Genomic DNA, 25,150 nt, shown 5'->3' with positions numbered 1-25,150 from the left:
ACCCCTTCTGACTAGGCAGCCCAGCTGCCTGTTGGCTCATGGAACCTGGTGTAGTTATCTGGTCCTCATACCAAGTTATAAACCGGGAGCTGACCTCCCACGCTGCCTATAAAGGGCAGTTTTGTTCATTTCTAACTCCCAGGAGATATTAATAAAATATCAAAGGAGTGACAACAAAATAGGAGGGTTTGAGAAAGAAAAAGGTTAAAAAAAATGCGAAATGGAGACAAAATTTTGAAAGCCTTGCCACCTACCTACGATTTCTTTCACAAGGATGGGCTGAGAGTAGTACTTGGGCTCGCTGGCACCGGCGGCGTTCACGGCTTTCACGCGCACAAAGATCCTTGCATCCGTTGGCAGACCTGTGATGGTGAACTTGGTCTTCTCGATCAGCTCTGTGTTTGCAACTATCCAGTTGTCAGCTAAAATCCATTAAGAAAAAAAAAAAAAAGAAAGAAAAGACAAGAAGGAAGAATGGTGGTTAGTGAAAGAAATCATCCTGTTAAACAGTCAACTCCAAATTAGTATTTTACTCAAAATTAAATCATTTGGAGAGAATGTGACTTTGGTCTGGACTCAGACTACATGGCTGGGTGTTTTTCATAGTTAAATGAAAAATGGCCTAGAATGGCTAATGGAAATAGCAGAAGAATGGTAATCAGATTCTGCCATCTTTGAAAAACCTCTTATTCGGGATACTAGGGTACCCTGAACAATGGTAACTGTCCCAGGAATTCTGTAGTAGTTTATCCCAATTTGGTTTTACAAGGTACATTTTTACAATTGATGTAACCATGATGTTTAATCATCTATATATATTAAAGTTCAGAAAAAGGGGAAAATGCTATTCTTATGAATGAGAGACACCAACCTTTACAGTCATATGATCTCTCCGTTTTATCCTGGCTGGTTTATTATTATAAGACATTAATATGGGCATGGGAAATATGATCACGCTCCCAATGATGAAGAAAAGAAGCTTATATCCACGGCAAAAGGAACCACAACTCAGGAGCCAAGACCTCATAAGGAATTGGCACGATCTTTCACCACAATCAAAAGTTCTGATTTTTTAAATGCTTTTGGTGGCTTTGTCTACAACAGCAAGAAAATGTAAACCCAGAATCCAGGTTTTACAAATATTGCAGGTTCTCAAAGTTTGTATGCATTATTATGCCCACGGGGGGATAAAAAGAAGCTTGGATCCCACATTGTAAACTCACCGCCCGCCCTCCCCCCTCCATCTCTAAGGGCTTTTTTGTGTGTGGGTGTACTTCAGGCTGGGGCATGGAACATTCCCAGAAACTTTATCGTACAGTAAGAAAGTTTGAGAGCTCTCAGAGAATACTTTACCTGGTAGATCAAATGCAGCCTCCCCATTTTCACCAGACTGTTTTGCTGATGTACCTTTGAGAATCCATCATTAATGTTAATTAAAGACACCCACTTTCACAACAGAAGAATATTATATCAGTAGTCAGCATTCTCTGTTAGTAAAGTGTGAAAAGTATGCAAAGATATTTGTCTTCAGAACAGTGACGGAAGAGACCAAACACATTAGAGGAGGGGGTAATTCCTCAGGAGGGGCACAGCCTGCTCTATTCAGACTGTGGGGGTTTTTTTGTCCTGAGGCACTTGCCACAGAGAAGAGGAGGAGAAAGGAGGCTGGGGCACCTCCAACTGTGGGAGCAAGAGGTAGAGAACAACAAAGCAAGACCCTGGAGACAAAGGTGGAGCAGGTTCTGGACTCTACAGGGGAGCAGTGCACAGTGGAACAGTCTACCCTTGCTCCTGTCCCTGCTACTTCAGCCTGGGAGGGTCCTGTGGGGCCCCAGGGAACGCAGTTGTCCCACTATGGGGCTCACACATCAGAGTCTGGGAGTGAGGGCACTTGAGATACGGCCAGCCCCGTCTTACCAGGAAATGAAAAGGCCCTCCATGGAAGTGGAAACTGCCCCAGCAGCCCAGGAGGCAGCACCTGGTTGCCATGACAACAAGCTCTTCATCTGGCAAACTGAGCTGTCCTGGTTCCCGCATTCCACACGGGTGGAGGGAATGCTGCTGGCTCACAGAGTGCCTGTAGGTGCACCCCACTAGTTTGGGATGATGACCATCTAGGTTACCAGGAACAGAGCAGGGGGGTGGGGACTAGACTGGCCCCTCTTGGAACCTTCTCCTCTCTCTTATTTCAAGCCTTCTAAGAGCATCAGGGAGAAGGGGCAGCAAGCGAGAAGCATGTGGATGATACACATTACTTAGGACTTTGAAAAAGAGATACATCTTGAAGCCAATGGTCTGTTTGGGAGCTACTATGTTGATATTTTCACAATCAAGAGACGATGGATGAGAACGTGAAATAGGAGACTGAGAAAACATGCATGAAAGAGTGAAGAACTAGGGAAGAAGAAAATTTCAAGAGAAAACAGGACGAAACTAGATCAGAGGGATATGGTGTATCATGTTGGTTGATTTGCGTATATTGAAGAATCCTTGCATTCCTGGAATAAACCCCACTTGATCATGGTGTATGATCCTTTTAATGTGCTGTTGGGACCTAATGAAACTTAAAAGCTTTTGCACAGCAAAGGAAACCATAAAAAAGACCAAAAGACAACCCTCAGAATGGGAGAAAATATTTGCAAACGAAGCAACTGACAAAGGATTAATCTCCAAAATTTACAAGCAGCTCCTGCAGCTCAATAACAAAAAAACAAACAACCCAATCCAAAAATGGGCAGAAGACCTAAATAGACATTTCTCCAAAGAAGATATACAGACTGTCAACAAACTCATGAAAGAATGCTCAACATCACTAATCATTAGAGAAATGCAAATCAAAACTACAATGAGATATCATCTCACACCAGTCAGAATGGCCATCATCAAAAAATCTAGAAACAATAAATGCTGGAGAGGGTGTGGAGAAAAGGGAACCCTCTTGCACTGTTGGTGGGGATGTAAATTGATACAGCCGCTATGGAGAACAGTATGGAGGTTCCTTAAAAAACTACAAATAGAACTACCATATGACCCAGCAATCCCACTACTGGGCATATACCCTGAGAAAACCATAATTCAAAAAGAGTCATGTACCAAAATGTTCATTGCAGCTCTATTTACAATAGCCAGGAGATGGAAGCAACCTAAGTGTCCATCATCCGATGAATGGATAAAGAAGATGTGGCACATATATACAATGGAATATTACTCAGCCATAAAAAGAAATGAAATTGAGTTATTTGTAGTGAGGTGGATGGACGTAGAGTCTGTCATGCAGGGTGAAGTAAGTCAGAAAGAGAAAAACAAATACCGTATGCTAACACATATATATGGAATCTGAGGAAAAAAAAAAAAATGTCATGAAGAGCCTAGGGGTAAGACAGGAATAAAGACACAGACCTACTAGAGAATGGACTTGAGGATATGGAGAGGGGGAAGGGTAAGCTGTGACAAAGTGAGAGAGTGGCATGGACATATATACACTACCAAACGTAAAATAGCTAGCTAGTGGGAAGCAGCCGCATAGCACAGGGAGATCAGCTGGGTGCTTTGTGACCACCTAGAGGGGTGGGGTAGGGTAGGGAGGGTGGGAGGGAGGGAGACACAGAGGGAAGAGATATGGGAACATATGTATAACTGATTCACTTTGTTATAAAGCAGAAACTAACACACCATTGTAAAGCAATTATACTCCAATAAAGGTGTTAAAAAAAAAAGATCAGAGGGAAACGAAAACATCTCTTCATATTTGAACTACTTGAGGGAAAGAGAAAGAAAACGGGAAGGGAATGTGAAAGTTATTTAATACATGAGGAGAATTTTTAAGGAAGAAGAGTAAAATGGTGCAGGCATTAAACAATAAAATAAACACCAAGAGAAAGACAGAGTCCAAACCAACACACGATCTTATGAAAGAAAGAATTATCTCACAGAGTAAAACCTGCCATAGCTAAAAGCATTAAACACTTCAGAAAATTAGTCTGGAGGACAACAGCCATTAAAAGAGAATGAAGAATAGGGCAGCCACATAAAGGAAGTAAGAAAAGACTGCAAGAAGAAAGATATACACGTTATAAAAAAACTTCCATAGAAAGCTAATTCCAAAACGTTACGTGGCAAAATATATACATAATAATGACTGTGTACATATATATATGTATATGCAAGTATACATATATATCTACACAGACAACACACAGAATTATGTAAAATACACTTCATTGCATTTTATCTAAGGTGGGTAACATCAAAATGACAGCCATCTATCATTTTGCTGTATCTTCTTACTTTTTAAACCTATCAGAAAGAAAAGAGTAAACAATTTGCTCTGTTTCATACATACACAAAAGCTTTGTATTCATCACACAGAAGATTGAAAAGTTCTGTTAGCTGGGCGGTATAAATAACAGAGAGGAGGGCTTGGGAGTTTTTCAAATTGGGGGAGGGGAATGGAATGGGAATAAACCATACTCCAAAGCACTCAAGATTATAATGTCTCCACTGGTTTTGGTTAGTGGCTGTCTAAGCCCTGGAAAAATCAACAATAGTGTTCTGTGAGTGAGTGCATGTGAACGGAACTGAGTGTTACCAAGATGCTTTATTCTCCCTTTCTCTCTCCTCTCCCGACCAACACGCGTTATTTCCACGCGTGCCCCCGTCCTGAAGCCTGGGGCTTCTTCTTCAGCAGTTTTCTCTTCAAAGTTAGAAATTTCTTCTCCATAGAGGTTTTCCTTCTGGGGAAGTGTTCACACTCCTGGTTTCCCAAATGCGCTCTGGAGTCTCTCTTTCCTTCACGTAAGATCCATGTTAAAGTTTGGGGTCCAAAGAGTTTTCTTAGAGTTAGAGACCAAGTCTGGGCCTCTCATTTGTGGAGAAGGAACAAACTTCCCTGGTGGATTGTTTCCCTACCATGACCTAGAATGCAGCCCGAGTCCAGAGCTGGGGCAATTTTATTCACCCATCTCCAAATCGTGACAAGTATGAAATCAAAAACACAAGAAGCTTTTAGTGAATTTCACATCTTTTTTTGGTTTTAGGTACACTCTGGCCTATATTTTCTTGTGTCATTTTCTCTTTTTCTATTATTTCTACCAACAAGGGTTTTTTGCCTATTTCTCTTCCCCTCCTAAATTTAAGCCATTAAATTTTTATGCACCCATATCCTGAGACAAGTTACTGCCACAATGTTGAATCTATTTCTTACACCCTCTGGGATTTAATGCTGATTCTTTTAAACACTGACAGTTGTCCTTAATTATTCTTTTTTTTCCCTTTAAGAAGGCAGAATTGATCACTAGATGGTCAAGTATATAATCTCTCTTTATTACCCAGAATTAGGCAGCTCTGTTGATAGCTGACCTCTGCTCAGTATAGAGTTTAGAATTTCCAACTTGCTTTATCCTACCTAGAACTTTATTTTGCTTTGGTACATTTTAATTCCACCAATTCAAGAAGTGGGAATCCCTGACGTTTGATCAGAATCTCTCCTCCTATGTCCTAGATCACTCGTGTTGTCGGATCTGGGAGCCTACCTGGGATATTTTTGAGAGCTCAATTTGTTAGTCAAGTAACAAAGAAGGGCTAAATTCTCATCCATCATAGAAGGTGACCTTTGGTTTGCTGTCATTTTCAGTAGGAAGGAGATGAGTTCCCAAGAAAGAGCAACAAAAGGGGGGCATATCTCACCTATTGATGACGGTATTCGTTTGAACTACTAGTTACTTACTTCCTTCAAAGCAATACTCTAGCACATAGCCATCTAAACCTGCTGCACCAATCTGGTCGGGGGGCCGCCACTTCATTGTGACAGTGGTGTCAGTTACAGAGTCAACAGTCAGAAGAGTAGGTGGGCTGGTTACAGCTTCAGAGATAAAAGAGACAGAAAAAGAAGAAATTATTAAGTACAGAATTATGGCACAGGAACTGTGATAAAATGAACTAGGATACAAATAAAAATATACACAGGGACTTCCCTGGTGGCACAGTGATTAAGAATACGCCTGTCAATGCAGGGGACATGGGTTCAAGCCCTGGTCCGGGAAGATCCCACATGCCGCTGAGCAGCTAAGCCCGTGAGCCACAACTACTGAGCCTGCGCTCTAGAGCCCGCGAGCCACAACTACTGAAGCCCACACGCCTAGAGCCCGTGCTCTGCAACGAGAGAAGCCACCACAATGAGAAGCCCGTGCACTGCAATGAAGAGTAGCCCCTGCTCGCCACAACTAGAGAAAGCCCAGGCGCAGCGACGAAGACCCAGCACAGCTAAAAATAAGTAAGTAAATAAATAAATAATAAAAAATATACATAGAAGCCCCCACGTGTTAATAAAATTCAATGAGACTCCTCGAGCATATGCTGTGTTTACGGCAAAGATCTGCCAGATGTGAAAATTTTTTTATCAACGCTGCCACATTTCCCTCCATTTGGGAGGTTGACATGGGAGTCTGGGAGGCCCAGGAAGTTGAAAAAGTCAAAATTTGAGATCTAATGATCTAGAGTAAATTTTCCATAACTTTCTAATTTTAAAGTGCAAACTCTTGTACTAAATATTTCTATTGAAAAATCTACTCACTACCAGAAAATAGTGGAGACGTCTTGTCTTCTCTTTCTTTGCCTTTACTGAACTGACATTTTTGGTTCAATAGATAACATTTAAAGTGTGACTATAAAGCAAAGAGACTAGCTTTCAAGTGTGCTTGGTTGAATTGATGTCAATTTGTTTTAGTTATAGTGTTTACACCAGGGTGCTGGGTTATACTTTCAGAAGGACAAATGGGGGTAGTCTTGTGTCAATGGGCCCAGCTACATGTTTCCAGTGGGAAGGGGCAAACAGAGCCACCCACAGCTGTCCTTGGGATTCTGGTAATAAATTCCAGGGCCTACATTATGAAGGCATTCAACTCTATTGTGTTGCTTGTAATTTCTTAGAAAATTGCCCCTAACCACCTCTAGTCTCCTACTCCTGTATCACTCTAAGAAGCTTCCAGGTCTGCTCCAGTTAGAGGTCAGAAGGAAGCAGTCACAATCTGGGGCAACGATTTTCATGACAAAGACACACCTCTCTTGACTCACCCAATGGAACAAAAGGTTTGGAGGGCATACTGGGCTTGGAGAGGCCAACGGCATTGACGGCAAAGATGCGGACCTCGTAGGCCACACCTTCAATCATATTCTTGGGCTCAAAGGTTGTTTCTTTGCAGAGATCAAAATTCAGCCTCATCCACCTGGAGCTTTGCTTCTTTTTCCTCTCAATGAAGTAACCTGAAGGGGACGCAAAATGGAAACTGAAGTTTTTCCTTGGTCTCCAAAATTAAACTTTGTCAGATATTAGAATGTTCAAAAATTTCCCATATTCTCAGCACTCTAAGTGAAACAGTCATATATGTATTTTTAACCCATCTTATTCCATTGGTTTTTTTGAGAGAGATTATAAATAATACAAATATTAACATCATGGGATATAGATAAAAATAATAAGACTAGAAAAAATTAAAATTGTACTAGGAAGAGAAGAGAAAAAATAAACCACAGATATGTAGGCCATAGAAACTTACATAGTCACTCTATTTGAGCAACAGATGTGGCTTTGAGTCCCAGCAATGTAAGAAGGGGGAAATAACCAGTTTTGTGAGTTTCATTATTAGCAAGTAGAAGAAAGTTCCTGTTCCACAGGGGAAGCAAATTCTTCTAAGTATTTAACTCTAGAAGAAATTGCCTCATAGACATAATTCTATGGATCTAGGCATTTACTGACCAGAATAAAGTTAGACTTACAGTTGTTTCAAAATTATATATTGAACAGAAACGTCAAACAAAAAAAGAGGACAGGCAATCAGATGATATTCATCAGAGTTATTTAAATCTCAAGTACTTATAAAGCATCCCCCAATATATTTCAATGTGAATGGATATTTAAAAGTTTTCTTCTAAATGCAGTATTTTAAAATGTGCTTTGTACTAATGTGCATAAAGAGGACACCAACTCCGCTGGCAGGTCCACAGATGGACCAACACGCAGTTACCTAAGATTGGGGACCCTCCATCATAGAGAGGAGGGTCCCAGTTCATGATGCACCACTCATCTCCCACGTATGTCACATTCGGCGCCACTGGAGGATCAGGGACATCTGTAGCAAACAAAAAATGTAATAGAATAAAATAAAATAAAATAAAATTGAGGGAGTGAGAGCACAAAGAAGAATGTTCATTGGAAAATATGTTTTTGGATGATAATCATAGAAGCAAGGTTATTTCTTATTATTTTTCCATGTTTACTGAAGTGCACTGGGTAACTAATTTGGGTGCAACGTCACGCTCCATATGGAATCAGGGAAGGTGAGCCCGATACAAATAAAATAATGATGTCTCCAAACCCTTTAAGTGTCACATTACAGAACCGTATGAAACCCAAGACTTTTGTTATTTACCTTGAAAATGGTGACTAAGAAATGATTGCCTAAATGTTGGACGTGATTTTGTTTTTTTGTTTTTTAACCACAGAAGTGACCTTGCAGCAGAACCGAATCAAGGACTAATTACTGCACATTTTACATCAGTTGTTGTATAAGATGTTGACTGGTAGAAATCCAAGTCAAAAATGGCAAGTTACCATGTCTTATAAATAGAGTTCAGTACATAACAAAGTGACCTTAGTTTTGGATCAATTTGAAATATGTTTCTTGGGAATTCCCTGGTGGTCCAGTGGTTAGGACGTTGCACTTCTGCTGCAGGTACGGGTTCGATCCCTGGTAGGGGAACTAAGATCCCGCGTGCCCCATGGCATGGCCAAAAAAAAGAGAGAGAGAAAAGAAAAAAAAGTAATATGTTTCTTAAGGGAAAGCTAAAGTGGGATGAAGAGATCATGAGACCTTGGACCACCGGTAATCTGCCATACTCATTTCACTTGATTTCAGGATCAGGAAAAATGGACTTAAATGGTCATCTAAGAACCAAGGCAGATCTTACTCCTCTACAGTGAGTGTGATGTGGGAAATTATTTAGCAATTGTGTGTCAGTGACTGTAGAGGGCACTGAAAGGGAGTGTGACTGTGGAGAGCTAATGACAGCAACCCCAAAAGGCTAACCTTAGCTACTCCTCACCGCAACTAGTCCTCTAGGCAAGTAAAGAGACAAGAGAGGAAAGGAAAGGAAAAGGAAGAAAAAGGAAAGAAAAGAGAAAGAAAGACATATAAAGAAATGGCAAAGATAAAAAAAGAAAGGCAGTGATTTATAAAATACAGCTATACCCTGTGCTTCTTTGTTGGCTACCCAGAAAAGCTGAGAGAACCAAGAACTTGCAAAGTCTACTTTGGATCTAGACATGTCAGCCTGATTCTAGAAGTCTGCTGACTCAGAGGCCTTACCCACAACTTTAATCGTGATGGCTGCATGGGCTTCCCCAGCTTCATTTTTCAGATTTATGTGGTAAAGACCAGAATCATCTTTTTCTGCTACATCAATAACCAGAGTGGTGCTGTCAGGGTAATTTTCAGTTCTTATTCGGCTACCGCCCTCCATAATAGCCTACAGAGGAAAGAAATACAATGTGGCATGACCTATGCAAACAACAAGGACACCTCCAGAGTGCCTGGGCACTTAAGCTGGACATGGTGCTAATGCCTGAAATATGTGTTCTGAGTTTAATCCTCCACCAGCTCTAAGGACAAAAGTATTGTCGTCCCATTTTACACATGGGAAGAACTGTGGCCCGAGGTTACACGGCTAAGAAGTGGTAGAACAGGGATTTGACTCCAGAGTTCACTACCCATTAACTCCTTAAAGAGAAAGTTGGAGGACCAAAAATACAAGCGCAGAAGTGTCATTCTAGGAGAAGAGTTTCTTTGTACATGAAATTAGAAATACCTAAACTCACATCAGAAACTAAATAATGATTTGTTCATTTCTTTAGATGTCTCGGAAATTTAAAAATACTGAAAAGGGTTGAAGAAGGCCACAGTGCCAATTTCCCATACAAGTTGAGTACTGAGTTTTCCCTTCCAGTAGGACATGAAATAATGAACATCTAATTCCCAAAGTAAAGACAGAGTGAGGTTGAGACTTCTATTATATTTTCTTTCTTTTCTCCTTCTTCTCCTTCTCCTTTTCCCCTTCTTATTTTCCTTCATTTCTCGCCTTCCTTCTTCCTTACACCAGAAGTTTAAAGCAGCATTACATTTTTCTGATTCCCAGGTCATATCTTCCATGCAATAATAGACAGCCAATATACAAAGAGGAAAAACAGAGAAAGGTCAAAGCAATTTAGAAAGAGGGTAATTTGCCACTATTGTCTACTCTTTTGTGTCTGGATTAGGACTTGTAAGTCTTCAATAACATAAGATTGTGGCAACGGTAAGAATACTTGAAATGGCTTTCATAATTCTCATTTTATAATAGAAAAAAGTTTCCTCAGTTTAGCCAAATTCTAATCTTAAGATTGTAAAAGATGTTCTGCTTGAAAAGAAAAATAACTTACTTAGGGTGGTGTTATATTATCCTCTTCATATTTCTATGTTTTATTTTGTTTCTTATGCTATAATTTACATCAAGTAAAATTCATAGTTTTAGATATATAATCTATGAATTTTGACAAATTTATGTGAGTGTGTAACCACCCCCATAATCAAGCTACAGACTGTTTCCATCACATCTCACAGTGTCTCCATGCTCCCTGGCATGCAACCCACTAACCCCACATCCTGGTCCCTGGCACCCACTGGTCTGTTATTTGCCCCTTTGGTTTCCCCTTTTTCAGAATGCCATATAAATGGAATCAAACAGTATGTAGTCTTCCAAGTGCACATTTTTAGACTGATCCATGTTGCTGCTTGTATTACTAGTACGTTCCTTTTAATTGTTGAGTAGTTTTCCATTGCATATTCCACGTGCAGTTGGAATATGTTTGTACAATTGGACTTTTGAGTCATTTCCAGGTTTTGACAATTGTAAAGAAGTCTGCCATGAACATTCCTATACGAGTTTTTGTGTGGGCATGTGTTTCATTTCTTTTGGGTAAATACCTAGGAATAGCCTTGGGGAGTTTTATGGTAAGCTCATGCTTAACTTTATAAAAAACTACCAAACTGTTTTCCAAAGTGGATGTACCATTTTGCATTCCCACCAGCAATGTATGAGAGTTTAATTGTTCCATATCCTTGCCAGCATTTGGTGCTGTCAGGTTTTTTTTTAATGGCTTTTAAAAAATACTCTTTGTTTTTTGCTCCAGCTTCTTTCATGCAGCATAATTATTTTGAGAGTCATCCAAGTTGTTGCAGTACTCCCTTGTATGAATTTCTTACAATTTGTTTATCCATTCACCCACTGATAGAATGTGCATTGTTTTCAGCTCTTGAATATTACAAATAAGGCTACTATGACCATTTGTTCTAGTAGATTTTTTTGCAGATTACATTGGATTTTCTACATGGATGATTATGTCATCTGCAAATAAAGACAGTTCTACTTCTTCCTTTCCAAAATGGATGTCTTTTACTTCTCTTTCTTGCTTGATCGCCCTGGCTAGAACCTCCAGTACAATGTTGAACAGAAGTGGTGAGAGTGAACATCTTTTCTCTCTTCTTTCTGATCTTAAAGGGAAAGAATTCAACCTTTCACTATTAAGTAGGATTATAGTTGTAGCATTTTTATGGATGCCTTTTATTATGCTGAGGAAGTTCCTTTCACTTCCAAGTTTGCTGAGAGATTTTTACTAGGAATGGATGTTGGATTCTGTCAAATGCTTTTCTGTGTCTATCGAGATGACCACATTTTTTCTCTGGTTTGTTAATATGGTGAATTATATTAACTTATTTGAAAATGTTAAACCTACATTGCATTCCTGGGATAAGTCCCACCTGGATATAATGTACTGTTCCTTTTATGTATTTTTAGATTTGATTTGCTAAATTCTGTTTAGAATTTTTTCATCTCTGTTCAGGAGTGATATTGATTTGTAGTTTTCTCTTCTTGTAATGTCTTTTTCTGGTTTTGCTATAAGGGTAATACTGGCCTTCAAGAATGTGTTGGGGGGGCTTCCCTGGTGGCGCAGTGGTTGAGAGTCCGCCTGCCAATGCAGGGGACATGGGTTCGTGCCCCGGTCCAGGAAGATCCCACATGCCGCAGAGCAGCTAGGCCTGTGAGCCATGGTCGCTGTGCCTGCGCGTCCGGAGCCTGTGCTCCGCAATGGGAGAGGCCACAGCACTGAGAGGCCCACGTACCGCAAAAAAAAAAAAAAAAAAAAAAAAAAAAAAGAAGAATGTGTTGGGAAGTATTCCTATCTTCTCTTCTTCAATTTTCTGGATGAGTTTGCATTGAATTTGTATTATTTCTTTCTTAAATGTTTGGTGGAACTAACCAATAAAGCCATCTAGATGTGGAATTTGTTTTGTGAAAAGATTTTAAACTACAAATTTAATTTCTTTCATAGATATAGGGCTATTCAGTACTGATTTAGTGCTATTTTGCAAATTCTGATATGTGTTGTGTTCATAAATATTTTCTAATTTCCCTTGTAATTTCTTCTTTGATCCATGAGTTACTTTTTTAAAAAGCTACTTAGTTTCTAAATATTTGGAAATTTTCCAAATCTTTGTTATTGTTTTCTAATTAATTCCACTGTGGTCAGAGAATATATCTTGCATGACCTGAATCCTTTCACATTTACTGAGACTTATTTATGGTCTATTTTGGTAAATCTTCCATGTGCATCTTAAAATAATGCCCAGTCTATTTTGTTCAATGGAGTGTTCTATAAATGTCAACTACATCAAGATGGTTGATAGTATTTCTCAAAACTTGTACATTTTGTTCTATCAGCTATTGAGAAAAGTAGTAAAATCTCTAACTTACCTATTTTTCTTTGTAGTTCTATCATCTTGCTAATTGTTTTCTATTTGTCCCATCTGTCCTTTGTGTCTCTTTTGCTGCCTCCTTTTGGATTCATTAGATATGTTTTTGTGGCTCCATTTTACATCCTGTGTTGGCCTATTAGCTATAACTCTTTGTTTTATTATTTTAGTGGTTCCTTTAGGGTTTATAGTATAGTCTACCTTCACGTGGTATTATGATACTTTACATTTAGCAAAAGAAACTTACAATAGCATACATCCATTTCACTCCTTTCAATCCTTACTTCCTTTCTCCCCTCTTGGCCTTATGTTTTCATTGTTACAAATTTTACTTACACTTACGTTTGAAGGCCATGGCGCATTGTTATTATTTTTGTTTAAAAAACCAAGTATCTTTTTAAGGAGATTTAAATAATAAGAAAAAATATTTTATACATTTATCCATGTAGTTATTATTTCTGACCCACTTATTGATAGCTCCTTTGTGAAAATGTTTTCATCTTAGTATCATTTCCTTTTGACTTTAGGACTTCTTTTAACATTTCTTGTAGTGCAAGTCTGCTGGAGATGACTTCTTTCAGCTTTTGTATATAAATAATTTTATTTTGCCTTCATTTCTGATAATTATTTCTACTGAGTATAGAATTCTAGGTTGACAGTTTTTCCCCCTTTAAACGTTGCTCCACTGTCTTCTCACTTGCTTTGTTTCCAGAGATCAGCTGTCATCTTTGTCTTTGTTCCCACGGGTTTAACGTGACTTTTTCTCTGACTACTTTTTTTTTTTTTTTTTTTGCAGTACACGGGCCTCTCACTGTTGTGGCCTGTCCCGTTGCGGAGCACAGGCTCCGGACGCACAGGCTCAGCAGCCATGGCTCACGGGCCCAGCCGCTCCGTGGCATGTGGGATCTTCCTGGACCGGGGCACGAACCGGCGTCCTCTGCATCGGCAGGTGGACTCTCAACCACTGCGCCACCAGGGAAGCCCTCTGACTACTTTTAAGATTTTTTCTTAACCACAGGTTTTGAGCAATTTGATTATGATGGGTCTTGGTGTAGATGTCTTAATGTTCCTTGTACTTGGATTTTATTGAGCTTCTTGTATCTGAGATTTTCTAGTTTTTATCAAATTTGGAAAATTTGGGGCCATTTTTTCTCTATATATTTTTATGTCCCCCTCTTTGGGGACTCCAATTACACATAGATTTGACTGCTTGAAGTTGTCCCATAGCTCAATAAAGCTTTTTTTTTTCCTCCAGAAAATGGAAAAGGAGGAAACACTCTCCAACATTTAAAAAAAAAAAACAAATTATTTTTTAGAGCAGCTTTGAGTTCCCTGCAAAATTGAATGGAAAAAGTACAAAGAGTTCTCATATAACCCCTGTCTCCACACACACATAACTTTCCCCACTACTGACATCCCCCACTAGAGTGGATACACTTGTTATAATTAATGAACCTACATTGACACATTATCTTTGAAAGTCTATAGTTTACATCAGGGTTCACTCTTGGTGTTGTACATTTTATGGGTTTTGACAAACCTATGACACGTATCCATAATTTTAGTATCATATGGAACAGTTTTACTGCGCCTAAAACATTTTATATAGGAAGTTGCAGAGTCACACTTGAGCCGGCTCTACTCTACCACTCCAATCTTATTTATTATTCTCCTCCTCACTCACGCTGCCTTGGCTACACTGGCCTTCTTTGTATTCCTCCAACACATTAAGTGCATTCTCTCCTCTTGTTCTTTGCACTTGCATTGACATCAACTGGAAATCTCTTTGCTTTGATCTTCTCAAAATGGTTTCTTGTTGTCATTCATAGAGGCTGTTCTCATGCCCCATGCAGTCACTTACTAATCATATTACCCTGTTTTGTTGTTAAATAATTATTTTAATTATTTTATTTTTGGCTGCATTGGGTTTTCGTTGCTGTGCGCAGGCTTTCTCTAGTTGCGACGAGAGGGGGTTACTCTTCCTTGCGGTGCACAGGCTTCTCATTGTGGTGGCTTCTCTTGCTGAGCACAGGCTCTAGGCGCACAGGCTTCAGTAGCTGTGGCACGCAGGCTCAGTAGTTGTGGCTTTTGGGCTCTAGAGCACAGGCTCAGTAGTTGTGGCACATGGGCTTAGTTGCTTTGTGGCATGTGGGATCTTCTTGGACCAGGGATCGAACCCGTGTCCCCTGCATTGGTAGGCGGATTTTAAACCACTGCAGCACCAGAGAAGTCCCACCCTGTTTTGTTTTATTTTTTTAAATTTTCATAGCACTCATTACTATCCAAAGTGACTTTGTTTATTTATTTATTTAATAATTCATTGTCTATTTCTCTTCCACCCCATTCCCTGACACCCATTAGAAGGAAAGGTAGAACCTCATTCATTGCACATAATAACATTCATATGCATATGCACAGGGTCACATAGTAGGTAGTCAGAAATATGAAAAGCAAATGAATAGTTATTATATTTGCCTGAAAATCAGTAATCTTTCTTTATTAAAGGAGTTACATCTTTACTGTACATTTATGTGCTGCCTTCTTTCATGTGACTCACGGGAGACAGGGAGTAGGGTAGGCTGTGTGTGTGTTTGTGTGTATGTGTGTGTGTGTGTGTGTATAGAACAAACCTTATCTGCTCGGCTCCAAATGGCTTTAGGAGGTGGTTCTCCACTGATGGGAATCTCTAGACGAAGCTTGTTTCCTGCAATTACTGTCACTGTATTGTCAGCATCAAGACCATCCAGTATGATCTTCGGAGGATCTGGAATATTAACCGTGGCCTTTGTTATCAGACGGTTATTTCCATGTGATTATCTGGGTTAGTACTTGGCTAGTGTTAAACATTGGTAGTAACCAATATTTTATCCAGTCAAAAAGGATATAAGCGGAGTCAAAGTAGTTGGTGCCTGGTACCTTGCAAAACTACTTCATTGTCAAGACCTCTTAAGAATCAACTATTATGATTAGTGATTACTACCAATTCATGTATTTTTCTTTAAATATCACATTTTGAATATAATTCCAAGGTAAGCAAAACCAGAAAAACAAGAACACAACTCTGCAATGATCTCTTTTATCTACTCACCAATAACATGAACTTTGGCAGGCAAAGTAACAGAGTAGGCATCTGGTGCAAATACATAATCACCTTCATCCTCAACGAGAGCATTGGCTATCACTAATTTGTGGATTCTAAGGAAATGAAAAAACATATTTCTAAGACTTTGCAAAGATTTAGACTGTGTAGGACCCAAACTGAGGAGACACCTGGTTTTATCTTAACTTGTTTAGTGCAGCCTGGAGAGAGACTGAGAATAATGTGATGCCTTAATTATCCTATTTATTGATCCACATTCAGTATTTATTTGGGGCTATATGAAACTATCTCTACAAATACAGCCTGCTTACTATGCAAGAATCTCTTGTTCCTTTTTAAAATCTCATAGCTTAAAAAAGGATAGACGATAACACCTCACTGATGCCATATTTTAAGATTCAAGAAATTACCAAGGATAACCTGACTTTGGCTTTTTATGCAAACCTAAGAGCAACAGTTCTTTTTTTAAAAAAAGTTGAGGTCTAGTTGACATACATTATTATATATTTCATGTATACAACATAGTGATTCACAATTTTTAAAGGTTATGCTCCATTTATAGTTATTATAAAGTATTGGCATAAGAGCAATAGTTCTTAACTTTATTGGCAGCATGAGCCAGTGAATATCTGATGGACACTACGGCTCCTCAATCTGGAGAAAAACAAGTATTTTTGTATACACAGAATTTGCTTACAATTTCAAAGGATTTATGGGGGCCCCTGAAGTTCATTCACAGTCTCCTAAAAATCCATGGATCCTAGTTTAAGAACTCTTCTCCTACATCTTTGCTAGATTCTAGGATATTATGCAAACCGTCCCCCCGCCTCAGCAAAAAAAATTGTGGAAAGGTCATATGACACTTATTGGTTAGGGACAGTGAATCCAATTCAACCAGTTCCTAAACTAGAATTCAGTATCCTCTAAGCTCATGTTTATATGGAAAGACTCAGTCAATGGGTTTTGAAGTAACACAGCACCTCACTGTAAGGTACAGGTACAGGATCACAGGTGGGACATGATGTACAACAGAGGAATCACATATCCTTGCTATTTGAAAGCAAAGAACTGGAAATAGAGCCTCTCCCTATGAGTACTCCCCAAACATCCTTACCAATCATGTAATTTAGGAAGCAGAAGAAGTGAAGATGGGGACCAGCCCTCACTTGGGGACCACCCTAGCTTACTTACCTTCCCCTGTGAACAATCTTTAGACGGTCAGTCTCCTGAATAGGGAGGCCATTTTTAGTCCATTTTCCTGATAAGTTTTCAGATATCTCACACTTCAAGCAGATTTCTTTTCCAAGATTTACAGTCTGATCAGTCAGAGGCGTCAATATCTTCAGAGGTTTTACTGCAGAAATAATAGATGGTTATTAAGTGCCAAATCTAAATTCCAGACAGGCCAAGACGGTGTCATTTCACAATGGTACAGTTTCACTATAATGCTTGTTTTGAAAATGAGAATTTGTTCAATGCAGTTGAAATATTTGGGGACAGAGCATAACACACATTTCACGTTCGATTAAGCATGATTTTATTCATGAGAAAGACTAGGTGAATCCAGAAAACGGCACCCAGCTGAACTGAGTCAGGTAGGACCGCACAGAGCACACACGTACGCCTCAAACATCCACCAGCTGCTTTAGTTCACCCATGTTAAATGCGCCACATCCGTGCACATCTGAGATGACAGCTCTCCATCCAATTTCAAATAACCTCCTTCCACTACTTCACAATAGCTCACAAACTGCAACACTTCTGACACCACGTCCACAAGCAAATTTCAGTCTTTTTCAAGGTAAAGTGCCGTATTTATTGTAGTATTTATTAACCATTTAACATCTGTAAAACTGTACTACTGTTTTTTTCTTATAACTTATCATTTTATTTTTTAAAAAATGTGTCCCTGACAAAATTGTTGAGTGTTGTGTTCTTAACCCCACTTTCCCCATTAGCCCTATGATTTTTATTGCATGACTTTGTACAGCACAGTAATTTTTAGAAATGCATATGTTACATTACAGCAGGACTGACCGTAATTGCTTTAAACAGATAAGGAGCTGCCTATGGTTGAAAAAACTTTTTGATATTACACTACAATGGCCATCATTCCACAAAACATAAGCAGTGTATTGCGATTACTTCCAAATAATTCAATAATCATATGAATTGCACCTGGACTTAGAAAGAAATAAGGAAGCAGAGTTTCTGCTCTGCATGTATTACCGATCTTCTTGTGAAGTTCGCTATTCTAATTTTCATGGCTAACTGGAAGGGACAGACTCTGCCATTAAGAGCTGACTACCATTAGGGGGCATTTGGAAAAGGACATGAATTCTTTCACGCCTCTAAAGCATATCGGGGGACTTCCCTGGTGGTCCAGTGGTTAAGACTTTGCCTTCCAATGCAAGGGGTGCAGGTTCGATCCCTGGTTGGGGAGCTAAGATCCTACATGTCTCACAGCCAAAAAACCAAAACATAAAAAACAGAAGCAATATTGTAACAAATTCAATAACGACTTAAAAAAATCTTTTAAAAAATTGTTTAAAAAAAATAAAGCGGGCTTCCCTGGTGGCGCAGTGGTTGGGAGTCCGCCTGCCGATGCAGGGGACACGGGTTCGTGCCCCAGTCCGGGAAGATGCCACATGCCGTGGAGTGGCTGGGCCCGTGAGCCATGGCCGCTGAGCCTGTGTGTCCGGAGCCTGTGCTCCACAACGGGAGAGACCACAACAGTGAAAGGCCCGCGTACCCGCAAAAAAAAAAAAAGTGAAAAAAAAAAAAAGCATATCGGCAAATTAGCTTAGTCTTCTCAATTGAGACCCATTAGTTTGAGCAACTTCTCAGCCCAAATGTAATTGAAGAATGTTGAATGTTTATTGAAGAGATAGCAAATTCACCAAACCAAAGGTCACCAAAGGATTAAGCAAACAGGATATCAGGATTTGATATCATATCTAAGTATTTATCATGTATTTATATGGTTTGGGGACTGCAATATTTCTTAACCATTTGGGTAACTTCTCTGGTAGCTGATTTTTATACTTCCTTCCCAATATTGGTATTCTACTATTAAACTGAGAAGTAAGTTCTTAGAGTCCCTGACTGATATGACGTAGACACTCAGCTGGAACGGAATCTAATTTTACATATTTAAAATTGCCACAAGTACAAGCCAAATAGATTGAAACTCTCCTAAAACTGAATTAACAAACACAAGACACTAGTAAAACAGCTTGGAAGACATCCAAGGAAGTCTTACTTACAGTCAACGGTAAGTTTAGCAGATGACTGTCCTCCTGTTGTCATTACAGAATATTCTGCAGTATCAGCCTTTGTTGCTTCTTCTATGACCAAAATGTGTTTTTTGCCTTCAACTTTAATGTAGTGTCTTGATCTTGGACCAGGGACGATTTCCTCACCATTCTTAAACCTGAGTTAAAATAGATTATAAAAAAAAGTTTTATAAAAGACCCTTCAGGAGACAGATACCAGATACTCAAGACCTTTTTGTTGAATTAAAGAATGTATGGATCAATGTATCAATAGATTAATATTGTAACAAGTATTGTCTGAAAAATGACATTAAAAACATAAGCCCACTCTTTCCATTTAAGATCAATCAGATAAAGATGCTAACAATGGATATTACCTACGTTGGGCTCTTGACACACACTAGTAAGAATATCATTTTAATACACTTTAAAGACAGTTGTGATTCTAGATTAGAATGAACAATCTATCCTGTACCAATTACTAGAGATTCCTGCTGCATAATTTACTCTGTTTCTCAATTAAGATTTTAAGATTCCGAATCGTCTAGTCTTTAATTTTGAGGTTACTCACAGAGAACTTGAGAAAACACTTCTCATCTGACCCCAAAACTATGCTTTTTATTTTTAAGAACTGTTAAAGTAATTGGTAATTCTCAGTCTAAAGTATTTTTCTGAGATACTTAACAATAAAGTTACTAGGAATAACATGAAAAAAGTATTTTTTCTTTTTTTTTTGAAAAAAAGTATATTTTCCATGTAACTTGCCAGTATGGCATAGTGAGAGTAAGCATGGTATAGAGCACCCATGGGCTTTGTAGTCAAACAGACCTGGAGAACCTTGAGCCATCCATTTATTAGTAAGTGCCTATTTCCCTATATCCTTACCAATATAGATTTCTGGATCTTTTTTCAGTTTTCTGTTTCACAGGTGAAAAAAAAACCCAGTATCTTAGTATAGTTTTAGTTAAAACTTCTAACACGAATGAGGTTGAGATCCTTTTCATATCTGCAATTTCCTGTTCTCCAAACTATGAAGGTACTTTTTTTGTCTATTAAAAATGGACAGGGACTTCCCTGGTGGCACAGTGGTTAAGAATCCGTCTGCCAATGTGGGGGACATGGGTCCGAGCCCTGGTCCAGGAAGATCCCACATGCTGCAGAGCAACCAAGCCCGTGCGCCACAACTACTGAAGCCTGCGTGCCTAGAGCCCGTGCTCCTCAGCAAGAGAAGCCACCACCATGAGAAGCCCGTGCACCGCAATGAAGAGTAGCCCCCGCTCGCTGCAACTAGAGAAAGACTGTGTGCAGCAACGAAGACCCAACGCAGCCCAAAAAAAAAAAAAAAAAAAAAAGGACAGACCTCAGGAAAGCTATTTACCATTTTACATGGGCATCATCTTCAGACACCTCACATTCTAATTCCACTCTGTCCCCACAGTACGCTTTTGTATCTTCCAGCTGTTTGGTCACTATAACTGGAGGCTCTAGTGTGAAAAAAACGAAAATCAGAATCATTAAATGTCCAAAAACCTGCCTTGTGATCCTGGGTTTGTTCACAGATGAAAAACCAACAATAAGAAAGTATCATCCATCATAGAGCCATGGTTAGATGGTGGTAGGTAGTAGGTAGGTTTTTTATGATTTTTTCATGGCAAAATAAATAGCTGGCAACCCTGGGTAAGTTTTTCCAATTTTCTAAGAACTCTTCAAATCAAATAAATTATTGTTTTAGAGAGCAGACACATTGTATCAGATATCCTTCTTTTGGCAAATAAGATACCAGATGGTAGGCATTTCTGGGGAAGGAGAACGTATAACACTAAAATTCTCTACTTCTGGTTCTAGACGGATGACAGAGATTGCAGAATTGTCTTTTTAAAAAATTTTTTAACTGAAGTATAGTTGATGTTCAAGATTACAGAGCTGCCTTAATCATAGGTCCTCATAAAGAAAATAAGTGATTCATGGCTTCATTGACACCCTCCAGCTCTTTCACAATGTCTTAGTAAATGATGGTCTTCAGCGATCTCAGTGCCAACGACTGATGCCCTTTACTAATGAAGCTGTTTCAAGAGAAATCTATTTGTGATCAGCTGAGTGTGTGAAATGGTTATCCAGTAGACTTTATTGGGTTTCAGAAGTTATCACGAGAACAATTATATGGCAAAATACTGCTTGCTTGAGCCAAAACTACAGGGCATTTTTACTCAGTTTTTTTCTCCCTTTGGCTTTTCTAGTCTTCAACGAACCTGACGATTAATTAGGATACACAATAACTGGCAGTATAGAGAGGCTTTAATCCAGAGCCAATCTAACACCCAAGATAAACCATCTCTAGAGGTACTGCCGTCTCTGCTCTGGAGCTCAAAAGTTCACTTCATCATTTCCATTTTGATTATCCCTGAGAGAAGGAGAGCTGCTGGCTCTTAATGGCTACAGTAAGAAATTTCACTTTACCTCTCACAAAGAGCTCAGTGGAGCATTTCTCATCACCAGCTGTCACATAATACTCTGAATCGTCTGTTAGCACACAGTTATTGATAAACATGATTCTTTCACATCCTTTATGTTCAAAGATGTATCTGTTTTAAACAGAAGGAAGATAAACAGAGTCCGTGAACTTGATTTTACTCTTTTCTTTATTGCCAGCAAATTTGGCTTATAATTCAGTAATATTTGAAAGTCAGAAATAGTAATTTTGATCTGCAATTTATGTAGCCATGTCTTACATAGTTTAATAAACATCAAACATGAAACCAATGTCTATCTTTATAACATGTAATGTAACGCATATGCATATTTACGCATAATATTTAATTTGTCATTTTCTTTCATGTATGTTTTTCATTTCAAATATAAATCAGTACTCACATATTTGCCAATGAACCAATTGTTGGAAAATAGGGTTGGCTAAGATTTTTAACTCTGTACATTTTAAAAAATGAGCAATTCATCTACTTTACTGAGGGACAGAGACGATCTTTTTCATTGATTCATTGATTTCACTCCTTGCTAGCCCAGTGAGACAGATTTTATTGGGTGAATAAATGATTATACAAGTTAAGCAATAATATGAACTTAATCATTAACATAGATGGTAAATTCTATAGAATGTGATTCTCTTAAATGAGCTTAAGAACTAGTGTTATCATATCATAGATATCATCTACTAAGAAAGAAGTTGAGTGTTTGGAAACAAAAACCTGAAATCTAAGGAGATTGCAAAATTTGATTATCTGTGACCTAGATTATGGATGGATATATCAGGGCATCATAACAGAACTAAAGAAAAGTTCTCATTTGGGAAATTCTCAACTTGAAGATTTCAAGAACAAAACACTAAGCAACATTTTTCTAGATAAAGATAACCAAGTAAAATTATGTTTTGGGGGTTTCCCTGGTGGCGCAGTGGTTGAGAGTCCGCCTGCCGATGCAGGGGACACGGGTTCGTACCCCAGTCCGGGAAGATCCCACATGCCGCGGAGCGGCTAGGCCCGTGAGCCATGGCCGCTGAGCCTGCGCGTCCAGAGCCTGTGCTCCGCAATGGGAGAGGCCATAGAGGGGAGAGGCCCGCGTACCACAAAAAAAAAAAATTATGTTTTTGGTAAATTCAGGCTGCCTTCAAGAGATTTTTACCAGATATAAACATTATTATCACAAAGTCACTCTGAGAGCATGACCACATTAAGAAATTGGAATCCACCTAATTGTACCACAGAAGTGACAGATATTCAGGATTAAAGTCTTTTATAAATATGCACGTGGCTCCTGTTAAGTGAAAAAATATATATTGGAGTTGAAAATCTCTCAGACTGAGAAGGATCTCTGTAAAGTAGCTTCGTAATAGACTAGCGATACCATCAGGTATCAGGGATTAGTCTGTTTTCTTCATTTGGGAAAGGGCCAAAAAACAATAAAACACAGGCTTTAGATGCTACTCTGGAAAAACAAGTTATCTAATTATAAGGTGTGATTCCCAGCTGGTATATCAAATATAGATTTCAATTTTTTTCAAAATTTGATTATAAAAGAACTGGGAGAAGTTTGGCAATGCTCTGAAGTAATCACATATAACCTACAGTGACACAAATCCATGGTTAGGAATCACCTGAAATAGTTTGTATAGAATTAAAACATAAAACAGGGTTTAATTTATATAGTACTATAATTTTGATGGTTCCAAAATACATGAAAAGTTTTTGCTGTCCCTCTATATGATTTTGTATCATACAGGTATAACTAAAAAGTGCTTTTAGGCATAGAAAATTAAGTCAAATTACTCTTTGATTTGTATAGTTATCACTGATTATTCGCAAATTCCACTTACTTTGTACTGGGTCGAATTTCTTGACCATTTTTATACCATTTCACCTCCAACTTTGGATCCGCCAGTTCCACAGCAAATCTTACCCTGCCTCCTTTATCAACCTGATATGCAGGATCGAGAATTTTTGCAAAAGCTGTAAGAGAGAAGAAGCAAAACTATGTTCACATGCATATGCTATGAATTTGAATAGTCAATATATGTATGAGAACCTAAAGCTAAATAAAAAATTGAGACTGAAGAAGAAAGAATTAGGAACCTTCCAAATTATCCCTTATATTTTAGGAGTCTGAATCAATTTATAAACCATAAGATGGTTTAAAAATGTAAAGAGAATCCACATGCTTTTGGAAGAAACAGAAGAATTATTGAAGAGGCTTCAAAAATGATTATCTTCATTCTTCAGGGAATGTATAATACGAAGTATCCAAATGAAATTTGGACTTGAAGAACATTCTCATTCTCCTAATATGATTATTATCAAGATCATTGGCATTATCTGTGTACATCTATGTCACAGTTTTTTATCATATAATTTATGAGATACTTTCGATGACTCGTGAGCTTAAATGGAATGCCTTTGACTGACTGAAATAGTAGGCTTGTCAAAGTTTTTGTACTGTGGAAACTTGCCCAAATATTGGCATGTTTAAACACTTGGGTAACCATATCGGGTGTGAGAAGTGAATTCCCCATGCCTCATCAAATGGGTGGAATAATGTAACAGTAAAACAAAGAAACATAGAATCTACTCTGCCTAAATAAGAATCAGGAATTTGAGAGTGAAGGAGAGATGCAGAGGCTGGAGAAAGGGGCCGCTGAGAAATTGCCAGTAACAGCGGGAATGTTTAATATTCCATTATATAATACATTGTATGTGTCACTGTAATGCACCTTCTGTTACCTTAAACCTTCAGCAGCTGTCTGCTACCCGCTTAGCCTATGATGTGCGGGGCAGTAAACTACTTCACCTGAAGTCAAGTTAACCAAGAGAAGAGTAACCCCTGCAAATTCCACCCCAACTAGTCCGTCCCCAAACCCAGCAGGAAATAGGAAGGATTAATCTCCCCCAGGGGTGCTCACCTGCGCTCTTCTTCTCCACTCTGCGCATGCGCTTGAGCCGCTTGAGCATCCCGCGCAGGTCAGTGATGCCGTACTGGAAGGCGATCTTCTCGTACTCGCTGGGTTTCGCATTCTTCAGCAGCTCCCACACGTCTATCTCAGGTTCTTCCTCCTGCTGTTTCACCTCCCTAACCGGGGAGAACCATTGCCTAGTTTAATAGCTGCCCACTGGCCCTTAAAGACAAGGAAGGTCGGAGTATGGTACCGATTTTTCGGGTCAGTGCTACAAGCTCTGTTTAAACCCTGAGTCCTTAAAGCCGAGGGGAAAGTGTACTTTGCCTGAAGTCTCAGGGAAACTTCCAGATTGTCAAAGATCAGATACGTGCACTTATATTAACGCTCTCGTTTTCCTAGTTAAAAACACAATATTAGGGGGAGAGGAGGATACCAGGAAATATCCTTAAGATATGTTTACTTATTTTCAACTTGCAAGTCTAACTAGGAGGTGAGATTTTAAGGAACTTAAAAGAAATGTTTTCATCTAGGA

The 25,150-nt window shown here is 38.9% G+C and overlaps 1 protein-coding gene across 5 annotated transcripts in view; it reads right to left on the bottom strand.

Annotated features, from left to right (window-relative positions):
* MYBPC1 (myosin binding protein C1) overlaps positions 1 to 25,150 on the bottom strand; it is a 95,712-nt gene that overhangs the window by 21,267 nt on the left and 49,295 nt on the right. For 4 of the 5 annotated variants that reach the window (XM_049694720.1, XM_049694716.1, XM_049694718.1 and 1 more), the window contains 14 exons: positions 24,625 to 24,791; positions 23,545 to 23,677; positions 21,675 to 21,799; positions 20,596 to 20,701; positions 19,209 to 19,375; positions 17,134 to 17,296; positions 15,931 to 16,037; positions 15,473 to 15,606; positions 9,363 to 9,522; positions 8,022 to 8,126; positions 7,072 to 7,260; positions 5,726 to 5,860; positions 1,354 to 1,407; positions 255 to 422 (listed from right to left, as the gene is read on the bottom strand). In XM_049694720.1, the coding sequence (XP_049550677.1) occupies positions 255 to 422; positions 1,354 to 1,407; positions 5,726 to 5,860; positions 7,072 to 7,260; positions 8,022 to 8,126; positions 9,363 to 9,522; positions 15,473 to 15,606; positions 15,931 to 16,037; positions 17,134 to 17,296; positions 19,209 to 19,375; positions 20,596 to 20,701; positions 21,675 to 21,799; positions 23,545 to 23,677; positions 24,625 to 24,791 (1,913 nt within the window). The remainder of the gene's footprint in view (positions 1 to 254; positions 423 to 1,353; positions 1,408 to 5,725; positions 5,861 to 7,071; positions 7,261 to 8,021; positions 8,127 to 9,362; positions 9,523 to 15,472; positions 15,607 to 15,930; positions 16,038 to 17,133; positions 17,297 to 19,208; positions 19,376 to 20,595; positions 20,702 to 21,674; positions 21,800 to 23,544; positions 23,678 to 24,624; positions 24,792 to 25,150) is intronic. The other variant, XM_049694717.1, reaches the window with a different exon arrangement.

This window comes from Orcinus orca, chromosome 11 (genome assembly GCF_937001465.1).
Source record: "Orcinus orca chromosome 11, mOrcOrc1.1, whole genome shotgun sequence".
Lineage (NCBI taxonomy): Eukaryota > Metazoa > Chordata > Mammalia > Artiodactyla > Delphinidae > Orcinus > Orcinus orca.
Note: the sequence above shows the minus strand (reverse complement) of the source record. Positions and strands in the feature narration are given on the sequence as shown.